Here is a 23,516-nt window from a genome sequence, read left to right as displayed (position 1 = left end):
TCTCCCCAAGACATGTTTCAAAGTGTCATATTGTATTGTAGTGAATTTCAGGGAGCACCTACCAAGACCTCACCAGTTGATCATTCCGTAATTTCTGAAGTAGCCCTCCAAGAGGTTTACCCTAAAAACAACACCTTTCTCAAATAAGCATTTCTACTGATATTAACCGGTACTTAGCTTGGTCTAACTACTGCCGCATTGTAAAAAAAAAAAAAAAAAATCTCAGACCCCTGAAGGATATTTTGACTTTGTGTGCTGTGCTAATTTAAAATATTTGGCCACTTCTGCTTCACTTGCCCTAAGATTTTTTAAAGATGTTGTTTGTTTTTTAGATAGTAGCTACCTGACACTTTGTTGTAGTTTAGTCTTTTTTTAAAAAAGTGGCCATAAATTAAATATTTAGACATTAAACAGATGGTTTCCTTCTGCTATTTTCCTTCCTTTAAACAACATTTTTTTAAAAAATGTGTCATGCTGCATTCTGCAATAGGTTATTGTTTATAATTGCCAGCACTAAAAATTAACTTTAACTCTAATGGTCTTCACCCACTGATCCTTTGTGACATCTTTAGGTCAAAATGGGGGATAGCCATAGAAGACAAATTAAATAATTTGGGATTAACACCCCTAGGGTGTTAGGGTGGGAATAAGCTAAATTGATTATATCCCAAACGATTAAAGACATTGAGAGACAAGCAGATTTAGCAAGGGCGCCTCTATTCATGGCACCTCTCCATTCTAAATACATCCTAGCACCAGCAGCCTGTCTCCACTATTTAGAGATAAATAATTATAGAAGGGCCTTTACCCTGGCCAGATGTGTAGCCTTACCTTCTGCTATGCTAGAGGGGAAATTTAAGAAGACACCCTGGGAGGAGAGATTCTGCCCTTGCAAATCAGGGGACTTAGAAACTGTTGAGCATGCCCTCCTGAACTGCAATTTTTATACATTACCCCGATCAAAGTTTATTGAGCCCCTCTTATCGAGAATGGGACCTGACAGGGCAGGAGAAAGGATTGAAATGCTCCTACAAGGGTATAATCCTTCAATCACTCTTCAGGTTGCGAAATTTTGCATGGCAGCAATGAAAATTCGATGCCATAGAACAGCCTCTTAGCGCAATTGACAGATGTGTCCCAGCTGTAATTTTCTTTTTAAGTGTTATAAGACTTGGACTGTAATTCTTTGTTTGTAAGAATTTATAAGCCCATGTTTTCTGTTTTATCTTGTTTTATCTGGTTAAGGGCCGTAAATAAATTATCTATCTTATAATTGCCAGTATATTTATTTTGACAACTTCTGCACTGTTACCTGAAATGTAGCTGAAAGAGGACAACCAAGGTTGTGTGACAGTATGGGCGTCTCACTAGGCCTAGGAAGACTCATCTTTAAATCCCTTGTCTGCCATTGGAACTTGCTGAGCACCTGGTTCAGGCACACTCTTTCAACCTAACCTGTCTCACGGAGTTGCCATGAATATAAAAGAGGGCAGGGGAGAACCATGTACCTCTTTGGAGGTAGAGTGGGTAAAAATCCAAGTAGGGGAGAAAGAGAGATGGGGGGAATATTGGCAGAGAACAGGAACGGGGGAGAGAGAGGTAGATTTTTCAGAGAAGGGGGAGAGGAATAGAGGAGGTTGACAGAGAAGAAAAGAGAGGGGGTGAGATTGCCAGGGAAGTGGAGGGGGAGAAATAGAGGTGGGGGCGGGGGAGATTGACAGAGAAGGGAAGGGGGTGGGAAAGAAAGGGGGAGATTGTCCGAGAAAGGGAGGGGGAAGGATGGGTGGAAGATTGTTTGAGAAAGGGCAAGAGGAAAGGAAGCAAAGGCAGGGGTATGGGAGGTACCCTTCCCGCAAGTATCTTGCGAGTCATTACTTGTATATATATATATATAAAAGTAATGGCCAGTCTTATCTGAAGTGGAATAGACTTGCTTTTAATGAGTTTATTAATGAGCTAATTTGGGCTTTATGCAATCAGACCAATTTAACTTCTTCTAATCTGGCACCTGTTTTGAGCTCCAAGCCTTGGTGTGTTCCCAGTGATGCTAGGAGTGTGTATAGACCTGGAGGCTTTCACTCTCCAACACTGTCACTGGGGAATACAGGAACATATGGAGGCCTTTCCACCCCAGTGTGAATTTTGTTCAATTTGAAATATGTGGGCTAATTAGGAATCAAGCTCAAATTTGTCCAAAGTTTAGACCCAGCTCAGTACAGTAGTTTTCCCTGATGTGAAAGCCACCTCTTCTTTTCCCACTGAAATTTTCTGACAGTGGTTGTGAAGGGCTTCTACTGTGACCTTCATTAGGAAGAAAATATAGCATTTCGGGGTTTTTTGTATCCTTAGTAACGTTTGGTTTCAACTTGTATTTAGCCAAACTCAGGAAATTTGTATTCCTTAATCCCCAGTTCTGAGTTCACTATTAGCAATTTATGTAGAGTTTGTTGCTTTTTGGAGTAGCCCTTCGTATCTGACAGGATAATTGCAGTACAGAAGCAGGAGAACAGATTGGCAGGGTCAAGAGAATGCTTTCAAAAATGAGGAGCATTCTGACATTGCAATTTTTGTACCCCCATTTTAAAGCATAAGGGTTCAGAAAATGCCATATGTCCAAGCCATCTTCATTTCCAAAGGTCAGGTGACAGTTTGATGTATGTCTTTTAAAAATAAGTTTTATTGAGTTTGTATACAACAATTAGGAGTTTTCCCAAATACTTCCAAACATGGGGTTACGTTTCTGAAATGGCTGAGTCTGAATTTTGTACTCTCAGTAAGGTACAATGCAACGCAGAAATGCAACATCCCAGCTAACTCTTGAGAGACCAAAAGAATTGTGCTCCAACCTCCCCTTCCCCACAAGCGTGGGTTGGAGGGGCAGGGTTTTTGACAACTGTAATGATGTCAGCAGTGGCATCCCCTGTTCTTTGTGACGTGGGTAGTCCCAAGAGATATGATTTTTCTCAATACCATTTTTCTACATAAAATCTTAACAGGCTTCAGTTCTAGGCATTCTGGTGTTTAACTTTTTAAAATTATTACCTCTACTCTACCAACCGAAGGCAAAACACAAAGAGTTAACAAATGGAATTTGTTCAATAATTTCTTTTGCCTTGGAAGAATTGGCTTAATTTAGAAGCAGCTAAACTTCCAAAACCTATCACAGCCTATCTAATCTCATCTCCCAACACAAATAGAAGTCCAGCTGATGGGTGGAGACAGATAGCAGGATGTATTTATTCTAAGCAGCGTACTTTCTGGAGCTGCTAAGAAACCATCTTTTTGAGCACATTTATTTATGGGATGCATCTAAATCAGGGGTGTCAAACTCATTTGTTGCGAGGGCCAGATATGACGTAATTATCACATGGTCAGGCCAGGCCATGTGTACCATAAAATTTAATGCCTGGTACCTGAGATACAAACTTTATAGAAGACACAGCCAAAGCCAATCAATAATATTATTTTTCACTTAAAATACAGACGTATTTTAAGTAAAAAATAAAGTTAAAAAATCATTAATTGGCTTTGCCTGTGTCTTCTGTAAAGTTTGTATCTCTGGTCCCTGGCATTTTTTAAAATTATAAACTGCGAGAGTGTGTGTGTGTGTGGTTGCTTGGGCTGGCGAGCACGCAGTGGACTCGCCAGCCCAGGTCTGGACTGGGGGGGAGGGGGGCTGCACCCTTTCCCTCTAAGCCCTGCCGATCGATCCATGATGCAGGCTGGGTTAGGACACTGGAGGGATGCTGGAGGATGGAGAGAAGCCACACACACCCAGATCCAGCCCTTCCTGAGCCGCCCATGCTGCTCTCACTGGTGGGGGGTGGCTGGCTGCACTGCGAAGGTTGCTGCGGCTTCGCAAGCCCAGATCGGGACGGGGGAGGGGTTGCTGGCAGGGCCAGATCTACATATTTTTTAAAGTACAAAATGAAGCCTCTCATATATTATATACATATTTTCGTTATGTATACACATATAATATATATATATATTATCAAAAATTATTTTAAACGAAATTGTGTTTCTTAGTGTTGCATGGTTGCATGATCACAATCATAAATGCATGAAGTAGAGAAATAAAATTGTCCTTTTCCTCTGTTGTTTTGTACAATATGTCCCGTCCCCCCCCAAAAAAACAATTCTTACAAATGAATAAAAGCAATAAGGGGAACATGTAAGTCACTGAACATCTTTTGCAAATCATGGGTGAACATTAACTGCTGTGGGGGTGGGGGAATCCGAGTTTTTCAAATGGCTTCAATCACAGAAGTCCCTGCAACTTCAGATATTTCTCCCAGCATTACCAATGTCTTTTAGAGACACATAAACCCACGTGCCAACTGTGCTGTTCAGACACTCTTATCCTAGTGGTGCCCTCTCTCCAGGCACTGTCAATCCAGCAATAACCAAGTCACTGGTTTGGGGTGAGATGACCAGTGTTAAGATTAAATTAGTATTTTGGAATGGCTTACCGGAGTGGGTGTGGAGTGTGCCCTGCACACTCTGCATTGAAGAAGGCATGTAAAACATTTATTTCAAAGGGAGTTTGGTGGATAGTAAACTGGTCTGGGCAGATTCAGCTGTGCCATTTGTATTTTGTGATTGTTGTTTTTATGCAATTGCAATTTAATATTTATCACATAATATTGCTATTTAAATTAGTGGTCCATGGGTAACTGCCAATTTTAATACAGTGTGTTTTTGAGATAATGGAAAAGCACAAGGAATCTGTCAATAAATATATTTAATCTTCAATATGGCCTTGCAGGGCTGTAGGGAGGATCAAATGAAGGAGAAGAGTATGATGTTAGTGAAGTAAGGTAGGGTATAAACAAAATAAATATAGCTGAAGATGGGGTAGTTTGGTTGGTGGGTAAGAAGGAGAGAAGGAAGCAGGAAAGCGTGAGGATATGGAGGCTGCAAGGAGCAGGGAAAGAGGGAATAGTGTGGGAAGAGGGACACAGGGGAAAGCGACATGCCCCCTGCAAGTCCTTGCAGGTTACCCACTATGGAACTGGGCCCAGTGGCTGGCAACATGCAACTGGCCCTGGCTTTTATTTCTCCCCTCCCCCCTTTGCAATTCTTTGCAGGCCTTTGGCTTTTCTGTGACACCTGAAGACCTACTTCCACCTTTATCAACCTGCCTCACTGTTAAGATCAATGTGGGAGGCCATCCGGTGGGAAACTGTGTTATTCAAGGCTGAGTTAGCAAGAACTTGTGGGAGTGCTTGCTGAGTCACTGCTCCAAGCTGTGGGAGTCTTTCCCCTGAGGGCTGAGATTGGCACTATCTCTTCAGGCCTTCTGGAAGAAATTTTAAAAGTATTTATTCCAGAAGGTCATTGGCTTGATTTTCTGATTTATACCCTTCACACTTCTTTGCCAAATCCCCATTTTAGGAAGCTGCAGAGGGCATTCTGCTTTGTGCCATGGTTTGCTCCGCATATCCCAGTCAATGAAGACTGTAATGTTTACTTTCCCAATTAGTTTATATGTAAAAATTACCTGTAAATATAGTACTTAATGATGATGAAGCATCATGACTATTAAAGAAATTATAGAGGAAAGTAATTGCAAATATATCCAGCAGAATAGCATTAGAGGAAGGCAAGCTGCTCATTTGCCGAACCATTAAAATTATTTCTTTTGCAAGAAAACAGTAATTAAAATGGCAGTTATCTTAAGTAACAAAGGGAGCCAACGCAATCCAGTAAAATTGCAGCTGTTTGGCAGAGAGGTAGGAAACAAAATTTAATCAGAAAGGGGCAGTTTAAATGTGGAATTATGACATATTTGGCTGCCTGTAGTAGAGCTGTCAAGCTTGGGCAGTTTGGTGGTCAATAGTGACATTCTATGTGTCAGTGAACAGAGTCTCTTGATACTGTAACCCGTAGTTCACACATTACCGAAGCTCCAACTGTCGAACATTCAAGTCCCTTGGTATTACTGCATCTTGCTGCCTCTACTGACTGGCTTGTGTTTCATTCTTTGGCAATTTGCCCTAATGATATCCCTCCAGAGCTTTCAGACCCTCTTCTTTTCCATATTTAATCCTGCTAGATTAATTTCAGTGAAGAGCAAACAGTGCTGCATAAAACTTATATTTTGGGGTGGGGTGTTCCTGCTCAGATATGTTTTTCAAAATATATATCCCTCTACCCCACATGCACACTTCTTATTATTACCAAACTGTATAGCAAATGGAGGAATAATTTTGAAACAGAAGCACAGTTCTCTTTGGGAGATCTTGCTGCTACTGAATATTTTCTAGGAAAAAAGCTTCTGAAAGCATGAAATGTGAACACCAGGGGAGCGTGGTGGTCCAAAACCAGTAGCATCACATGCAGTGGCAGCCACCGGTGGATGGGCCCATGACTGCACACCATTTGCCGGTCCCAAACCCCCATACCATGCTGTGGGCAGGACTCGCAAACCCTTAGTTGCCCCTGAAACATCAGACGGTAAAGCGGGCTAGGTGGAGACCAAGGGGGGAAGAGGGAAAGCAGAAGCCATGGAGGTGCGGGGGGAGTGGCAGGATGTCATTGGTGACATTGGCAGCCAGAGGGGCGCCCACCCTGGCTACAATAAGAGTTTTTATTGCAATGTTTTTGGGTTATTTCATCAGGGCTGCATAGTTGCAATGCAGTCCCTTATATTCACTTCACAGCAGTCAGTGAATAAAACTTTAGCATATGTGCATTCTGTGCCTTTTTTCTTACCATGTATTCATGCTGTACGCTGCACACCAGTCTGTCCCACCAAATCCATATGACCTGCAAATGGTGGGGGGGAATCACACGGGAAAGCATTCATGCAAACTAGCAGCCCTTGTGTATAGATGTTCTTAAATGGCCATACTGAAGAAAAACAGTTGCAGTAAAAAAACTTCTAGTAAGGCTTTACATAGTAAAGTAACTACTTTACATAGTAGTTGTTTTCAAGCCAAAGTAGTATGAAGTATGGGAAGGGACTGGATTCAACTCTCATTTTCTAGTAGAAGGACCTTTCCACAGTGGCAGAGGAGAGGTGTGATTTTTGCTAACTCCTTCCTGCTTCTGCAGATCTGCACATCGCTCCCAATGCTTTTCTTAAGAGCCCTCTGAGACCCAAGAGCAGCATTTTGGGGGATGCGGTAGGCTGTATTGGGAGGGGGTAGGAGGATTAGCCTGATCTCGTCAGATCTCAGAAGCTAAGCAGGGTCAGCCCTGGTTAGTATTTGGATGGGAGACCACCAAGGAATACCAGGGTTGCTGTGCAGAGGAAGGCACTGACAAACCACCTCTGCTAGTCTCTTGCCATGAAAACCCCAAAAAGGGGTCGCCATAAGTCGGCTGTGACTTGAAGGCACTTTACACACACACAGGAGGATTTTAGCTCCACGAGTGGAGCTCCACTGCTGATTGAATGCAACACAATATGAGTGCCTTTTGATTTTCTGCAGTTTTCATATTGCTAATGTTCCCGCAGCTACCAGGCTGGTTTCTGAATGGGGTGTGTGAATGTGCTTGATTTTCATGTTATGGTCTGTTCCACAATGACAGGCTGAGATCCTGGAAATGGCAGTCTGCTACTTCTGCAAAAACCAAAGCTTCCCCCCCACACCCCGTATGTTTTGAAATTAATCTTATCCTGAATTGCCAGTGCATTTTTATACCCAAAGAAATGTTAAAAGCTGGTGTAATAGGAGCTGTGAAACAGAAATATGGTTTTATAAACAATCTCTAGTATGTACACAGCCTAAATCTTGTTCATCCTTGGTATGAGAAATGTTTAAATGTAGCATACTTGGGTTTTGTTTGTTTTTTTCATTCAAACTAAAATGAAGACAGCATAAGCAGGTGTGTTTGTGTGCCCATGTTTAAATAAAATAAATGTAGATTATTATGTAAATTATTATTATTAAATGTAGATTATTATTATTAATATTATGTTGTGTTTTAATGGCTTTATTTCATTATCTTAGTTGGAAGCCACCTCGAGCAGGTCTCTGGAGAGGCGACACATAGCTTTTCTAAAACAAATAAATAAATTTGTGGGTGAAGTGGAAGCTGACAAATCTGTGTTGGCTCTCCATTCGGAATGCCAGAAGCAGTGATTTTCATCTGCCTTTATGACAGTACGGCTGACTGTTGTAGTTTTGCCTTTGGATCTAGCCAGGATTCCCACCCTCCATCTTACCCAGCTCTCCTCCTCACTTAGTACAGGCCCCATTCCATGTTGCTTTTTGTCCCTGCTTTTGACTGGTCAGCAGGAACCCCTCCTCCTTTTTTTCACCAGTGGAAAAACTGGTTGGATCCAGCTCAGTTATTTGCAAGACACGTATTGAAGTTTGTTTTCTTTTGTGCTGATAAAATCTAGACTAATTACAATTTAATTTTGAACTCGGTTAGAATGTTTTGTTGTTAATTCTGTAACTGTGTTTACTTTTAGTTAACTGCATGTATTCATGGGTCAGCTGCACTGCTCTATCCAATGTACTGGCAACACATATACATCCCAGTGCTCCCTCCACACTTGCTGGACTACTGCTGGTAAGACCAAAAATATTTTGCTGTTTAGGCAAACTAACGTCTAGTTGTTTAATTTAGGAGCTTAATAAATGTAAGGCTAAACCTAGTTTAGGGTAAAACTAAAAAGATTCTGTAGTCTTTAAAATGTTCTGTAGTCATAGGGATATACTTAAAAGTAGCATAACTGTGTAGTATGTGGAGATGTGATTATTACTGTTTGATTATTGTTGGGTTTTCTCTGTGGCGCCTCTATGGAATAGCAGATCAGTTTAATCTAACAAACCCTGGCTCTTCGCCTTTAGAGAGAGATGCAATACCTTGCTGTTTCAACAGACCTTCTGTTGATAGTTATTTGGACATAGCAGTTATGTATATGACGTATGAGTGATTACCAGTTTAGTCATTTTTTTTATCCCACCGCTCCTCCAAGGAGTTGAGAGAGAGGTCCAGAATTCTCCCTGCCACCCCACTCCTTCATTTTTTTAACATCTCTGAGGTAGGTTAGCCTGAGAAGAGAGTAACTGACCCAAGGAAACCCTGTCTGATTCATGGCTGAGTAGGGATTTGCACCCAGGTCTCTCTGATCCTAAGCCAACACTCTAATTGCCACACCACAATAGTTATCCTGTGTTTATGGGAACTATCCTTTTAAAGTGAGTGCATGTAAGAAGTTTTTCTCCCTCTACCATAATACTAGAACACGAGGTCATCTGCTAAAGCTGGAGGGTGAGAGATTCAGAACAGATAAAAGAAAGTATTTTTTCACACAACACATAGTTAAATTGTGGAACTCCCTGCCCCAGGATGTGGTGATGGCTGCCAGCTTGGAGGGCTTTAAGAGGGGAGTGGACATATTCATGGAGGAGAGGGGTATTCATGGCTGTTAGTTAGAATGGATACTAGTCATGCTGCATACCTATTCTCTCTAGTATCAGAGGAGCATGCCTATTATTTTGGGTGCAGTGGAACACAGGCAGGATGGTGCTGCTGCAGTCGTCTTGTTTGTGGCTTCCTAGAGGCACCTGGTTGGCCACTGTGTGAACAGACTGCTGGACTTGATGGGCCTTGGTCTGATCCAGCAGGGCCTTTCTTATGTATTATTTTATTTTTGAATTATTTGTGGATTTTTATGTAGGCTGGTTAGCCACTATCTGTAATCCTGAGAGGGGCCCCTGAAGTGCCATAGGAGCCAGCGTAACCCTGTTCTGGCGTCCGTGCCACTTTGCACCGTGATAAAGTGGCATGAAAGCCCGCCAGCGCTGGGGCACTTACACTGACACCACACAGCAACGCAGCAGCACGGGCAGCAAAAACATGGAAGCGGGTGTCTGCGCCAGCATCAGGGGAGCATTCCCAGGGCGTTCTCAGGGGCGGAGCTGATGTTAGTCAGATTCCAAACCTCTGGGAATGCCCTCTATGCTGAAGGGTTTTGTATGCCAGTAGAATAACTGGCGTAGCCCCATGTAACTCCATGGAGGAGTTTCACAAGTTTCTTTTAAAAATGCATTTAAAACATGTATTTTTCAGTCAGGAAACCTCTGTGGAGGTTGCACAGCTGCGCCACTCCCAGCCGCCACCTATCTAGCTCCCTTTTTCAGGAATGGGCTGCCCGACCATTTTTTGGAGGAGCTAGGATTTAAATCTTGCAAACAAATTAAAAAATACATTGTTTTAAATGCCGTATACAATATTTTCAAGCATATTTGGCAGGTCTTACGTTTAATTATGATATGATTCCTGTGAGGATTCAATAAAAGGTAGGCTCAAAATCTCAATAACAGTAATCCACATCCATTCAGCAGTCTGGTTCTCCTTCAGGTAGACAGTGTAGTCTTCATCTGGATTTAGACAGCTGATTTAGATAAACAGATAATTTTTTTTAAAAAAAATCTTATTTTGAATTTTAATCAAGGAGGGCACTAACATGGTTTCTAGTTATTTCTTGTTGATCTAAAACAACAAGGCCCTCTGGGATTAATGTCATTCACTTAAGACTGTGTTGAAAAATACAGAGAAAATTCAGTAGTTCAGAAATGCCTGGATTTTCCCCTCAACATAGTGTTTGAAATGGTGGTGCTGTCTGGGTGGTCTGCTGTTCTTGTATGTATAAAATTAAGTTTGGGCATTAGATCAATATTCAGACATGAAAGAGGCTATTGCCACAAAATATAATTTTTTGCCTAACTAACTTTATTGGGATAGCAATATATGAGGGCTTGTTTCATTGCATGATGAAGCATCTGTTTTCCTGAAGCTCTATTAGCACTTTAACAGGATTAGACATTTCTATTTAGAGCTGCAAAATGACTTCATATAAGATTTCCCTCTGTCTGCCTTAAAGCATAGACAAGCTTCTTTTCACGAGAAATGTAATTATTTTCCAATTAAATTCCATGTTCTGTATTTAAAAAAGTAATTATTTTAGGAAATAATACTCTAGATTTGAAACCTCTCTCAGTAATAACATGGATAAGTGATAAGCAGAAGAGAAAGTATACACGCATATGCACACACACACACACACACACACACACAAACATATCAACAGACAGATATAATCTCATATTATAGAGACCTATTACAATGTTTGACTTCTGGTTCATGTTCTCCGTAGGCAAAACCAATGTTTGTAAAAATTATTCAAACAGCTTTCCTCTGGTATCACTTTTCTCTGGAAAGATGAAAGAGCTTAAACAACTTGATTCCTTTTTAGATATTTTCTTAAAATGAAAATTGCATATTCACTTTTTTATTCACTGTACTTTATTATAATCCTCATCATCGTGCCCTTCCTATAAGGAACTCTGAGCAATTGCATGATATCCTCCTGTCCCCTGCCCCCCATTATTTGTGGATTTTAATGTAGGCTGGTTAGCCACTATCGCTAATCCTGACAGAATTACATAACCATTTTAAGTGGGTTAGTGAAATCTACAAACTGGAAAAAGGTCGTCAGGGAGTCACATAACAGAGAAGGGATTTGAACAGAGTAGGGATTTGAACATGGGTCCAACATTAGTCCAACTTTCTAACTGCTGCATCAGACTGGCTCTTGAAGTAGTAAGGAGTCGTAGCTATTATGAGTGAATACATCTGCTAGGGAGCCTGCAGAATCATTCTGGACTTTATCAACTCTATGTCAGGGTATGCTATTAAGTTTGTGACTAGTATTGCAACAGTGAATGAAAAGTGCTTTATAATCCTCGAAATCTATATTGATAGTAGTTCTATTAAAGGCCTATTATGATTTCCAGTTGTATGATTACTGAGATGGACGTGCCAAGTACGGAAAGGGCAAGCTCTGGTTTGAGCCTAGATTTAAGTTCAGGACTGTAACCACTGTTACAGTGACCTTATTTATTTATTTATTTGCCTTTCTCCCAATGGAGCTCAAAGTGGTTTATAATATTATCTTAAAAAACTAAATACAAACAGAACAGAAATAGTAGCTACACAAGACATAAAATGTGCATCCCTAATACAACAAAACAATTTGTAAGAATACCTTTAACAAGAATGGCCATTTAAATAACTCCATCTTACGCACCTTTTTAGATAGCAGCAACAAGGGTGCTTTTTTTTTGACATTGTCCGGAAGGCCTGTCCCATCAAGTGGAGACCATCACTGAAAAGGTTCCACTCTCTCCCCTTTTAACATATAAATCCAATGCCTCTGTGTCTGACATAATGCCTTTTTTATTAAGTGACAGGATCCCAAGGCTACATTGTCAGTGGCAAGATTTATTTCAGTCCTTATATCCCTCATGCTAGGAAAAGTTGAGGGCAGCAGGAAAAGAGGAAGACCCAACAAGAGATGGATTGACTCAATAAAGGAAGCCACAGCCTTCAATTTGCAAGATCTGAGCAAGGCTGTCAAAGATAGGACATTTTGGAGGACTTTCATTCCTAGGGTCGCCATGAGTTGGAAGCGACTTGACGGCACTTAACACACACACACATCCATCAAACATTAGATTTATGCTGCTCAAGATCAATGGATCAAGGAGCTTCTAAGGGATAAAGGAAAGGGAAAAGTTCCAAAAGGGGTGGTCAATCTCACTTGTCTAAAGGGTAAACTATTAAGCAAGCCTTGTCAGGGGTACTTGTGATGGTAACTCCAATTTAGCAATCAAATCTCCCTTAATCCAACAGTGCTGCATATGATGTAAACTCTGATTTTCATACCAGATTCTACACATTCTATCCCAAAGTGACATGCCAGGTCCCAGGTTGTGTGGTAGAATGTTCAGGGTGGGACTATAAACGTGCAGAAGAAAATAAGTACATACACATGCCTCAGTTATTATGCATGGTTCAATTGTGAGGAGTTATGTGTATGTTTCTATGGAACTGTTAGGTGGCTTTTTAAAGACTGTGCTTTTTTGTCATATATGCTGAAGGAGGAGTGAATGCTCGAGTGGTATATAAGGAAGGTTTACTGCCAGACTTGTCTGTGTTTCCAAAAAGGTTTGTTGCAGTTCAGCTTAGCCTGATTCTATCTGCTTTAACCAACAGCCCCATGCTGGTCTGTGATACTGAATCATTGTGTCTCAGGTGAACCTGGTGTTAGGTCATCTGTGCCTACGATGCATGTCATGAATGAGGGACATAAATTGGTCCCAGCACACATTCCCTGATGTTGCAAGTCTTTCCCCTGTTGAATCCCTTCTGTGACCCTTATATTTTGCTGGCCACGTGCATCTGAGTACAAAAGACTATGCGATGACAGATAATCAATACCATCAGAATGGGCACCTGTTTGGGAAAATGCAGGGCATGCCACATGAGATGTGAACTTAAATATATATATACATATAAATAATATTGGAGGGAGAGCTGCCACCATCAGTTTCTAATCATTTAGACCATTCTGTTTCTGTGTGCTGGCTGTTGAAAATTCATAAATGCAGAAGAGAATGTGTGTGGCGTTCTTGCCTAGCAACAGATCTGTAGGGAGAAAGAGCCCCTCCAGGGATGCTGAAGAACTTGTATTGGATAGCTAACAGAGGAAAGGAAGCTTTAAGTGGAGGGTCTATTGTGGTTCTTCTGCAAATCATTTTTTGGGTAGCCATTCTGGTACCAGCTGCTTTTGCATCCCACAGGGGGCGGGTGAACAGTTCATTAATATTATTAAGTCCCAGATGTAGGCTGGGTGCTATTTATCGGACCTGACATACTCTGGCCAGAATCTTTTTGCCATATGCTGGTAAATATTTTGTAGTGAAGATGGAGAAATTCAGTAGCTTAGATGTTATCATTTCATATTTTGTTAAAGATTCTGCATACAAATAAGATGAGTTGTCAGTACAAGGCAAAACCTGTATTAAATAGGTGATGTGTAGAAAATGTATGTGGAAATGATGTCCTGATTTTAAAATCCTGTTAACCTTATTTTATTTATCTGATTTAAATGCACTCTCAATCTTTTCTTGTTGGCTTTTTCCCAGCTAAAAAGAACACTTATCTCCACTCATGCTTTATCATGATTTTCATAGTTCACAAGGTCTTTACAGTTTCAGTACAATCTGCCATAATCTTTATAATATCTTGTCTCCTAGTCAGAATAGAGGAAGAGGGTTATTTACTGCCTAACAGATTGATTATCAAATTGTGATCCCATTCCATAATTCTTATTGCTTGCTAAAGATTCTAATACTGTTTATTTTTGAAAATAGACAGGAATCTTGTATGGCACCTTAAAGACTCACAGTTTTATTCCAGCATAACTTTCCTGGACCAAAGCTCATTTCTTCAATTCAACATGGCTCCAAACTAGTCCATCATTTTAAACAGGGTTATGATAAAACAAGCATGGTCCAAGGGGCCATGACATACCCAAAATACAGGATGAAATGTAGTTGGTATGCTTCAGATCTAATCAAGAAAAATACAGAGGCCATTCATTTGTTATACTAAGTTAGTGAACACCTGTTAGCCCTACATAAAATGTATAGTGAGGAGCCACTCATTGCATCTGAACAAGTTGTAGCCAGCAGTCGCAAAAAGCTTGTGATGGAATAAAATTTTGTTCATCTTCAAGGTACCACTAGATAATAGTATCATTGTATTGTCACACACAAGTGCTCTGTGAGATAGGCCAGTATATTTCCACTGTACACCATGAGATATGAGATTCTGATTCCTTCCTGAGCACATAAAAAAGATAAAAGGTAAAGGTCCCCTGTGCAAGCACCGGGTCATTCCTGACCCATGTGGTGATGTCACATCCCAATATTTACTAGACAGACTTTGTGTACAAGGTGATTTGCCAGTGCCTTCCCCAGTCATCTTCCCTTTACCCCCAGCAAGCTGGGTACTCATTTTACCGACCTTGGATTGATGGAAGGCTGAGTCAGCCTTGAGCTGGCTACCTGAAACCAACTTCCATCAGGATCGAACTCAGGTCGTGAGCAGAGCTTGGACTGCAGTACTGCAGCTTACCACTCTGCACCACGGGGCTCTCCTGAGCACATACCAAGGGAGAAAAGAAGGAAATAGTTGTAAATATTTGGGTATGATCTCATTGGTCTTCTGAAAATGGCAATGCATGTACACAGGTCTGAAGGGAGTTCAGTAAAGAATTCTGTATGTACATGGTGAAAGGATGCCCTGGTAGAATAGATTGCCTTGTGGCACCTTAAATAGTAATAAGTTTTTATTTTAGCATAAGCATTTGTGGGCTGCAGCTCACTTTTTCAGATATATGCATCCATAAAATGTAGACTGTACTGTAGTCCATGATGGCTTATGTGAGAATAAAAATATGTTAGTTTTTAAGGTACTAAAATAGTCCTATTTTTGTTGCATCTCACCTACCCTGTGGGATTAGTATATATGGTGTTTTAGAATGTTGGAAACACTTATATTTTTATATACTTACATACTTATTTACATACACACACACACACACACACACATACATACATACATAATCATCACAATAACTCTTACAGCAAGCTTCTGTGGTAGCCAGTATTGTATCCATTTAGATTTGAGTCCAGTAGCACCTCAGAAACCAACGAGAGTTTCAGGGTGTAAGCTTTCGAGAGTCAAAGCTCCTTTCTTCAGACACAAGTAGAAACAGAGGTCTCTGAGTTCTTTTATTCTAGTCAGAAGGTGGGAGGGATGTTGTAAGAATACTTGAAAAGGATGCAAAGGTACCATGCATCTTTTACAAGCATACTTTACAACATCCCTCCAACTTTCTGACTAGAATAAAAGGACTCGGAGATCTCCGTGTCTACTCGTGTCTGACAAAGGGAGATTTGACTCTCAAAAGCATACACCCTGAAACTCTCGTTGGTCTCTGAGGTGCTAGTGGACTTGAATCTGTTTTACGGCAGACCAACATGACTACCCATGTTACCACTGAGTGTCAAGAGCTGAGATATGAACTGGGGATATCCATCTCCTAGCAAATGTCCTTAACTGATATGCTGTACTGGTTCATGTATGCAGTCCAGGGCCAACCACAAAATGCCATGGGTTATATTCAGCCATCCTGCTCTGCTCGGGAGAGTGTGTTCTCTAAGAAAAAATGCATCCTGCCACAAGCACAACCTTTTTCCCCAGCACCTTCTGTTTACAGAGTACCACCACCCTTAGCTGAGAGGGTTTGTTGGATACAATCCTGTGTTTCAGTGGCATTACAGAAAACACATAGTGAGTTACCTTTTTGGAGATTTAATATCTTCATTTGTTTTAATTTAGTGCACCAATGCCGTATTTGATTGGCGTTCACATCAGTTTAATAGAGGTGAGTCTGTGCCTTTTACCTTTAAGTATGTATGTATATTTGAAAGAATGGGTTGTTCTCCCAATACTTCTCCCTCTCTTGGAATGTGTTAAAGCTTCAAAATGATAAACTGAAGATGCCATAGAAATCCTGGAATAGTATGATGAGGAGCCAGAAACCTTTGTATTGGGGGTACAGGCAGCTCTAAGCTACTTCTACAAACTTCGTCTACAAGCTTTGTTTGGTATTCTCAGCTTTTTGGAAATAAAATAGTAGCGGAAGTGAAGGAATAGGAGGTGCTTTAGGTGGACCCTAGAACTTTAGCTGAGCATGATTCATTCCATTCTTCTGTTCCTTCTGTATCCCTTCTTTAGCATAGGCCAATGAAACAGGAAGTGATTATTGTTCTACTGATCTCTTTTGGCTGGAGGTTGTTTAGCAGCATCTAAACCTCCAATATGGGATAGAAAGAAGCAGAAAAAGTTAGGAACTAGGCTGGAGCACTTGCTTTTGCCGCATGTGCCTGTGATTGATTTGGGAGGCTCAAGCCTTCAGTGCCTGGACAGGAGCTGGTAAGTGAAAGGAGATGGACAACAACATCTGTAAATATAGACTGCACCCATGCCTAGTTTGCTGTATCTTCCATTGGCACCAGTAGAGATTGAGGAAAATACCACAACATAGCACTGGGGAAACTTTCTAAAAGTTTGTTTTTTCCAAGTGGTGCCCCCATGATTGGATAGATTGGCCAGGAGGAATAATCTACTCAAGAAAGCCCGACCCAATACCATCATAGGTGTTCTTCCTTGCTGCCACTATAGACAGGTTAAGAGCATTATTTAACTTTGTTGTATGGGCAAGTTTTATGCCACTGATGCTAATATCTGATGCATAAGTAAATGGAACCAAGCAGTTTTTATCTCACTTTCTGTGAAGGGGATCTGCAAGCCTCATGCAGCATGGTTTTGCTAGTACAATGTTGCATTCATGCCAAGGAGGCAGAGATGCCATGATAGTCCAGTGCAAAATTCAGTCTATGAAAAATGTTGCCTAACATTTGCTTACCGTATATACTCGCGTATAAGCCGAGTTTTTCAGCCCCAAAAAAGGGCTGAAAAAGCCGAACTCGGCTTATACATGGGTCAATACGGTAGGGGAAGGGAGGGGGGAGGAGGGAGGGGGAACTTATTGCCGCCGCCGCTGGGCCCGCGCTGCTTCCTGCTGCCGAGAGCGGCCTGGGGCGGCCTCCTGCGGCTGCAGGGAGGCTGCCCCGGCCCTCGCCCGGCTGCGCCGCCGCTTCTCGCAGCCGAGAGCGGCCTGGGGCAGCCTCCTGCGGCTGCAGGGAGGCTGCCCCAGCCCTCGCCCGGCCGCGCTGCCGCTTCTCCCCGTCAAGAGCGGCCTGGGGCGGCCTCCTGCGGCTGCAGGGAGGCTGCCCCGGCCCCTGCCGGGCTGCGCCGCTGCCGCTGCCAGGCCCGCGCCACTTGCTGCCGGGAGCCCAGGTAAGCCTGCAGGGGAGGGGGAGGGGTTATAAGCCGACCCTCAGCTTATACACGGGTGCCTAATTTTTCCCCATTTTTTGGGGAGAAATTAGGCACCTCGGCTTATACGCCGGTCGGCTTATACACGGGTACATACGGTATTTCCAAACACTGTAGCATTGTACCATATTAAATTAAGCATATGACATCTTAAAATGCCTGTAATTGATTTTGTTTTCTTATCCAGAGAGTGAAAAGTAAATCACTTGAAGACGTGGTGATGCTAAATGTTGACACAAACACTTTGGAAACACCGTTTAATGACCTGAGCAACCTACCAAGTGAAGTGGTAAGCCTATGGTTTCCATCCTCTTAGCTGCTTGAATTATGAACATTTTGCCTGCTTTTACTCTGCTGAATTAAAAGGAATAACAAAAACAAAAAAAGCCACCAGCTGCAGACCTTATATTTAAGGTTTTTTTCTAAACTGTTTTTGACAGTTGAGGACATGTTGAATGGAGCATCATACTTCTTATTGTAAAAAAAAGGATCATAATTATAAAGCTAGCTGCATTCATTAGGCATAGCTGCTTTAAACGCAAGAGTCTCTTCATCTCATCTTAATCATTATATTACAAAGTAGGCATTTCTGTCTGCCTAGTGGCATATCTTGCAAAAAAAAAAAAGAGTTTTTGAAGGCAAAAAGAAGAAGGGGGCCAATTATCGGCTTCTGGTTCCCTGCCACCTGCCAGCACATCTCCTTTTAATTAATGATCTGATGACACTGGTCAATATAATAAGAAATGCTTGTACAGTTGGGGTCAAAAAATTCATGCTTTGATCTCCTTCAACTTTCTGAAACATTTATTTGTTTTCTCTAAATTATTTCAGTTTTATTTTAATCTCTTCTATCCTGCTGAGGACTGCATGAATTGAAAAACCCTACTCTGTTTGTCATTTGCTTTGGCAGAGCAAAGACTGCTTACTTAGAATTCTATTTGTAAATTAAACTGCAAACCCAGTTTGTCATAAAAGACATAGGATCCTTTTGAAAATGACGAAAACTGTCTTTTGTCTGTAAAGGAAGATGAATTAAGTGCCAGTTCCTCTTGGACTTTGATCTTAACAGAATTTTTTTCCCCTGCTGCTTATAATGGAACATATTCCACATTTCATGTTAAATAGATACACAAAAATAGCATTTATTTTACCTGGCTGTTGTGCAACGCGGTTCTGATGAAAACGCAGCTTAGTTTACCATATTTTGTGTGTTATGAGCTAGACAGAATGCAACAGAGACAGTTACCTAGATAGATATTAAGAAATATTCCAGATTGAGGGTGAAATATTGCAGTACTACTAAATGAGTAAGTATATTTTAATGTGTTATTAAAACAAATATAGCATTTCAAAGCAGTATGTCAGTGAAGCTTCCAAGGTAATATAATTTAAATGCACAGGTCATTAAGTTTCATGTACTAAGATGCTTTCCAATCGTATACTTTTTCAGACATTTAAAGTGAACCAGATTCAAATTATAAATGACAATTTATACATTTGTCATGTGGTGAAAGAAGGCACAGAAATCCAGAATTTCATCACTGTGTTATTAAACTTAGTTGTTTCTGATAGAAAATACAAAATTCTACTGCCAGAATAATTGTCTGACAGAATACAATAGATTAACAAATTAGAGTCATCTACTTATTGGTCAGCATATATATTTTGGCCTTCTATTTAGGATGAATCATCATTTTTCTTGGTTTAGAGAGAGATGTCATGTAAATTACCAACAATGAAATAAACTAATTAGACCCTAGAGCTGCAGTCTTGTGGTTATAAAGCTTGTGCTGAGTACTGAACGCCCAGGGATTTCTCCTCTGTGAACAGGACAGTGCTGTGTGTACACAGTGCGCATTCCCCATTTCATTGAATTTTATATTGTGCTTTAAGACCACAATCCAGCACTCCTTGTGCAGGCTGATTGGGCAGAACTGACCAGCGAGGATAGTATGAATGTCTGCCAGGTAATGAAATAACCAGAATATCTTCACTTAACATCTGCAGTTTCCTGGATTGAAGCATGTAAACATCCAGAATTGGAACTTCTTACAGCCCATTCCTTAGCCAGAGGGCTGAATGGGCTTAGGAGGCAACCAGCCCCCTACGCCAGTGTCCATGCCACTTGCGCTGTGCAAACTTGCGGCCCCCCAGGACAGCATGGTCCTTGGACGCTGGCTAGCCTCCTGCTGGCGTCCTGCCGGCACCAGTGGTTGCACCTTCATCCTGGGAGGTGTTCCCTCGTGTTCTGGGGGCGTGGCTTCCATTAGGCAGCCTCCTAACCCCTTTCAGCCCAGGAACTACCCCTTCAGAAACAGCGGTGCTGCACCAGCTTTTTGTTGGTGCAGCATCGCTGTTTTCAGTTTTCCCATTTTGGTATTTTTATTTTTTTAAAGGGTCCCCCCCCCCTCCCCGTAGCAGCCGCAAATCCTCTTTGGAGGCACGTTGGCAGCGCCTCGGCCACACTGTCCCTGGTCGCTGCAGGGCTCGGGAATGAGCTGTTAATTTAGGAAGCAATCTCTCCAAATGCTATTTCACACAGATAATTCATGAAGAGTCCCATAATGATAAAGAATAGTAGTTGTTGTAACTAGGCATAGTACCTTTATTCTTACATCCCATTTTTTGCAACTAAATTTAAGTACATTAGTGGGAGAGATCTATAATTTTTTTAAAAACCATATTATCAGAGTAGGCTGGATGAAATATAGAACCTTGATTCAAGCACCTGTAGGTATGCCAGTGAACATACAGGTCTTCTGAATGATCCAGTTTCTTTGTTCAGGATTTATGTGGATGGTGACTTTACAGAATTTGGGCAAATTACTGAAAACATATCTCCATCTTCCTGGATTAGTAGGTACAATGATGCGTAAACCTCATAAATATTAATTAAGATTTCATATTTTCACTGAGTAGATCCATTGAGCTTTTTTTGGGGGGGGAAGCACATTTCCTATAAAATAACAAAACTTCCTATAACAAAACTTGAAAAATAACTCATTTATACGTCAAATTTTTCCCGTGCTAAAACAAAGTTTGTTTTGTTACTGGATGCTTGGCTCTCCTTATCTGTTTCATTCTGACTTGAGCATGAAGCGGGCTTTCTTGTGGAGCTAATGTGTTAATTAAAAACACATACAAGTATAGACTGAGAGTAAGTCACTATATAGCCTCTATACAGATTTTAGCTTATAAATGGACAAAGGGCAACATTGTATCACAAAATAGTAAGCGTAAGTATGCGTATGTTTATATAAATGTTTACAGTGTTTTGCAACAATTTACTAATAGTAAATTAAATATTTTAGTGTTCTGAATATTTGCATAATAATTTTAATATGTTGTACATGCAAACAATACATTGTGCATATAATACTTTTTCTATATAGTGTCTCAAAGATAGTGAATTTTTGAGTTTACAGATAAAGTGACAGGAAGCAGGTCTTAGAAAATGAATTGTCTTAAAGACTAGAGCTGTTTGCTGTCTGGAAGATCTGTGATAAAATATTCTCTAACCAGTGAGGAGACTATATCACATTTCTACTGTTAGACTGTTAAACAGTTGCACAGTTATCTCCATAGCTCTATTTAATGTGATAACGTCTCATTTACTATGAATGGCTTTTCATTTTAAAGCAAAGTTATCAGAAAATCTGAAAAACATTACCGTTTGGCATTGTGTCTAATCAACTGCTTAATAAATTACCTGAGACTTTACAGGCCTTTTTAAATCATCCACCAAAACGATTAAATTATACTTACAGGCTAGATAACTTTCTATGCATGTGAACTCTATTAGTTTGTCAGATTGACCAGTGGTCTTGACTGTTCAAAGGTCAGCGGTCACAGTTGTCCTGCATTACCCGTCCTTTTTTCATGTGGACCCTCTGCTGCGTTGTGTTCTGTAATCTTCTTAATGGCTTCATTCCAATATTCACACATAATATTTTAGATTTATTGACTGTTAGTAATACTACCATGCCAGTAGCAGTTCCGCTGCTCCTAAGGTATTCAAAATTGGAAAAATAAATCAGTGTATGACTTTTCAGGAATCCTTTGTTTCTGCTTAGGGAGGGAAAAGCCCTGTTCCTGTCTTCTGCCAAGAATACTTCGGTTTTGCAGTTCATCATTTCACTATGGATTTGTCTCACACTTTAGAGATATAAATCCCCTAAATAAATAGCAGATTCATTAGGAACGATGTTCTTTTTTTTTAAGTGGGGAGGGAGAGATATAATATGTATTGCATTTGGGGTTTTTTATGTCAATCACAGTACAATCCAATCCAGTTACTCTAGTCTAACTTCAGAGATACTAGGTTTAGGCTGTTGTTACCTCTGTATAGGATTGCACTGTTGACTGAAAATTAAAACTATGGCGGAAAAGGATATGAAAGCTCTCGTTGAGATCAGAGGGATGTGAGTTGCAGCCTTATGCTTATCCTGTGGTTTGTATATATGTATATTTGCCTATAATCAATATATCTAATAGTCAACATGTCCTCATCTGCACATACTTAAATCTGTGGCTGGGGGCCATATTGAGAGAAGGGAAAATTTTCTCCAAGCTTGGGAGGAACTGCCTCTAGGTTTACAGAAAAATCCCAAACCTTAAAAGGGAGGGTGTTACGAAAAAAGAGAGCAGTTTTCTGTGATGGTGTGGTATTCTGACCACCACAGTTGATTTGGAAACTTCCTCCTCCCCTGCTGTTGCTGTGTCCATGATGGTGGAGGCAGATGAAATGCAACCTTGCCACTGTCCCCTCCCTCCACTGTTGAGGCGGTAGCACTGGAGGCAAGTGGGTGGCCGAGGAGAAGCAGGAGCCTCCACTACCAACTTGTTGGATCTGCTACCATGGCAGCTGCTGTTGCTGTTGCAGTGTAAGCCAAATGGCTGGACAGGTGGGTAGAGTGGCAGGGATGTGTGGCTGGGTGGGAAGGGGATGGGAAGGGTAAAGGGTGGGCAGGCAGAGTGGTGGGAATGGGTGGCCTAGTGAAATACCCCTGTGAGTTTTGTGGGTCATCTCTTGTGTATCTGTATAATTTCTGTACCATAAGCATAATGTCATTCCTTCGTGTTGTTCTCAGCATAGTGGTTAGCAAATATCACCCTAAGAATTTTTAAGTCAGCTTTACAAGATAAAGTTCTGATAAATGTTGGAGATAATTCAAAAATTATAGACACTGAACAGTTGATCAAACATATTTGTGTAAACTATACAATTGAGGCAAAACCAGTTATTCTGTGCAAGGTAGGAACTTATTCTTCAGTACTACAACATTAATTGGCTACCACATTTGGCCCATAATGTGTCCTTGAGCTAGCTCAAGTCTCTCTGTCTACTGCATTTATATCTTGCTTTTTGTTGGTTCATGTAGTTTGAGGTGATTTACCTAGGGTTTACAATATTCTGCCTTCTACACTGACCAGGCCTATATATCCTTAGCTTCACAAGGATACTATGCCACATGCCTTCAAAGCATACCTGGAAATTCATATGTTGTATGTCCAATACAGTAGTTAAGTCTGGAGTAGGGTTCGCAACATTGTTGAGCTTGTGGGCACTCTTGGAATTTTGAGAACAGCTTGTGGGTGCCACAACAAAATGGCTGCCATTGGGGCTGGGTCCAGTCTCAGAGTGTTGTAAGGGTCTAATCCAATCATCCTCCTATGATGGAGGACGCTGTTTCCAAATGGGTGCTGTCCACAAGCACAAAGGTAATGCCTCCTGC

At 41.0% G+C, this 23,516-nt stretch overlaps 1 protein-coding gene across 1 annotated transcript in view; it reads left to right on the top strand.

Annotated features, from left to right (window-relative positions):
* The window catches only part of DENND1B (DENN domain containing 1B), a 278,172-nt gene that overhangs the window by 193,121 nt on the left and 61,535 nt on the right, over positions 1-23,516 (top strand). Inside the window, exons 10-12 of the mRNA XM_056844351.1 lie at positions 8,429-8,529; positions 16,219-16,264; positions 17,969-18,070. Of these exons, the coding sequence (XP_056700329.1) occupies positions 8,429-8,529; positions 16,219-16,264; positions 17,969-18,070 (249 nt within the window). The remainder of the gene's footprint in view (positions 1-8,428; positions 8,530-16,218; positions 16,265-17,968; positions 18,071-23,516) is intronic.

This window comes from Euleptes europaea, chromosome 2, assembly GCF_029931775.1.
Source record: "Euleptes europaea isolate rEulEur1 chromosome 2, rEulEur1.hap1, whole genome shotgun sequence".
Lineage (NCBI taxonomy): Eukaryota > Metazoa > Chordata > Lepidosauria > Squamata > Sphaerodactylidae > Euleptes > Euleptes europaea.
Note: the sequence above shows the minus strand (reverse complement) of the source record. Positions and strands in the feature narration are given on the sequence as shown.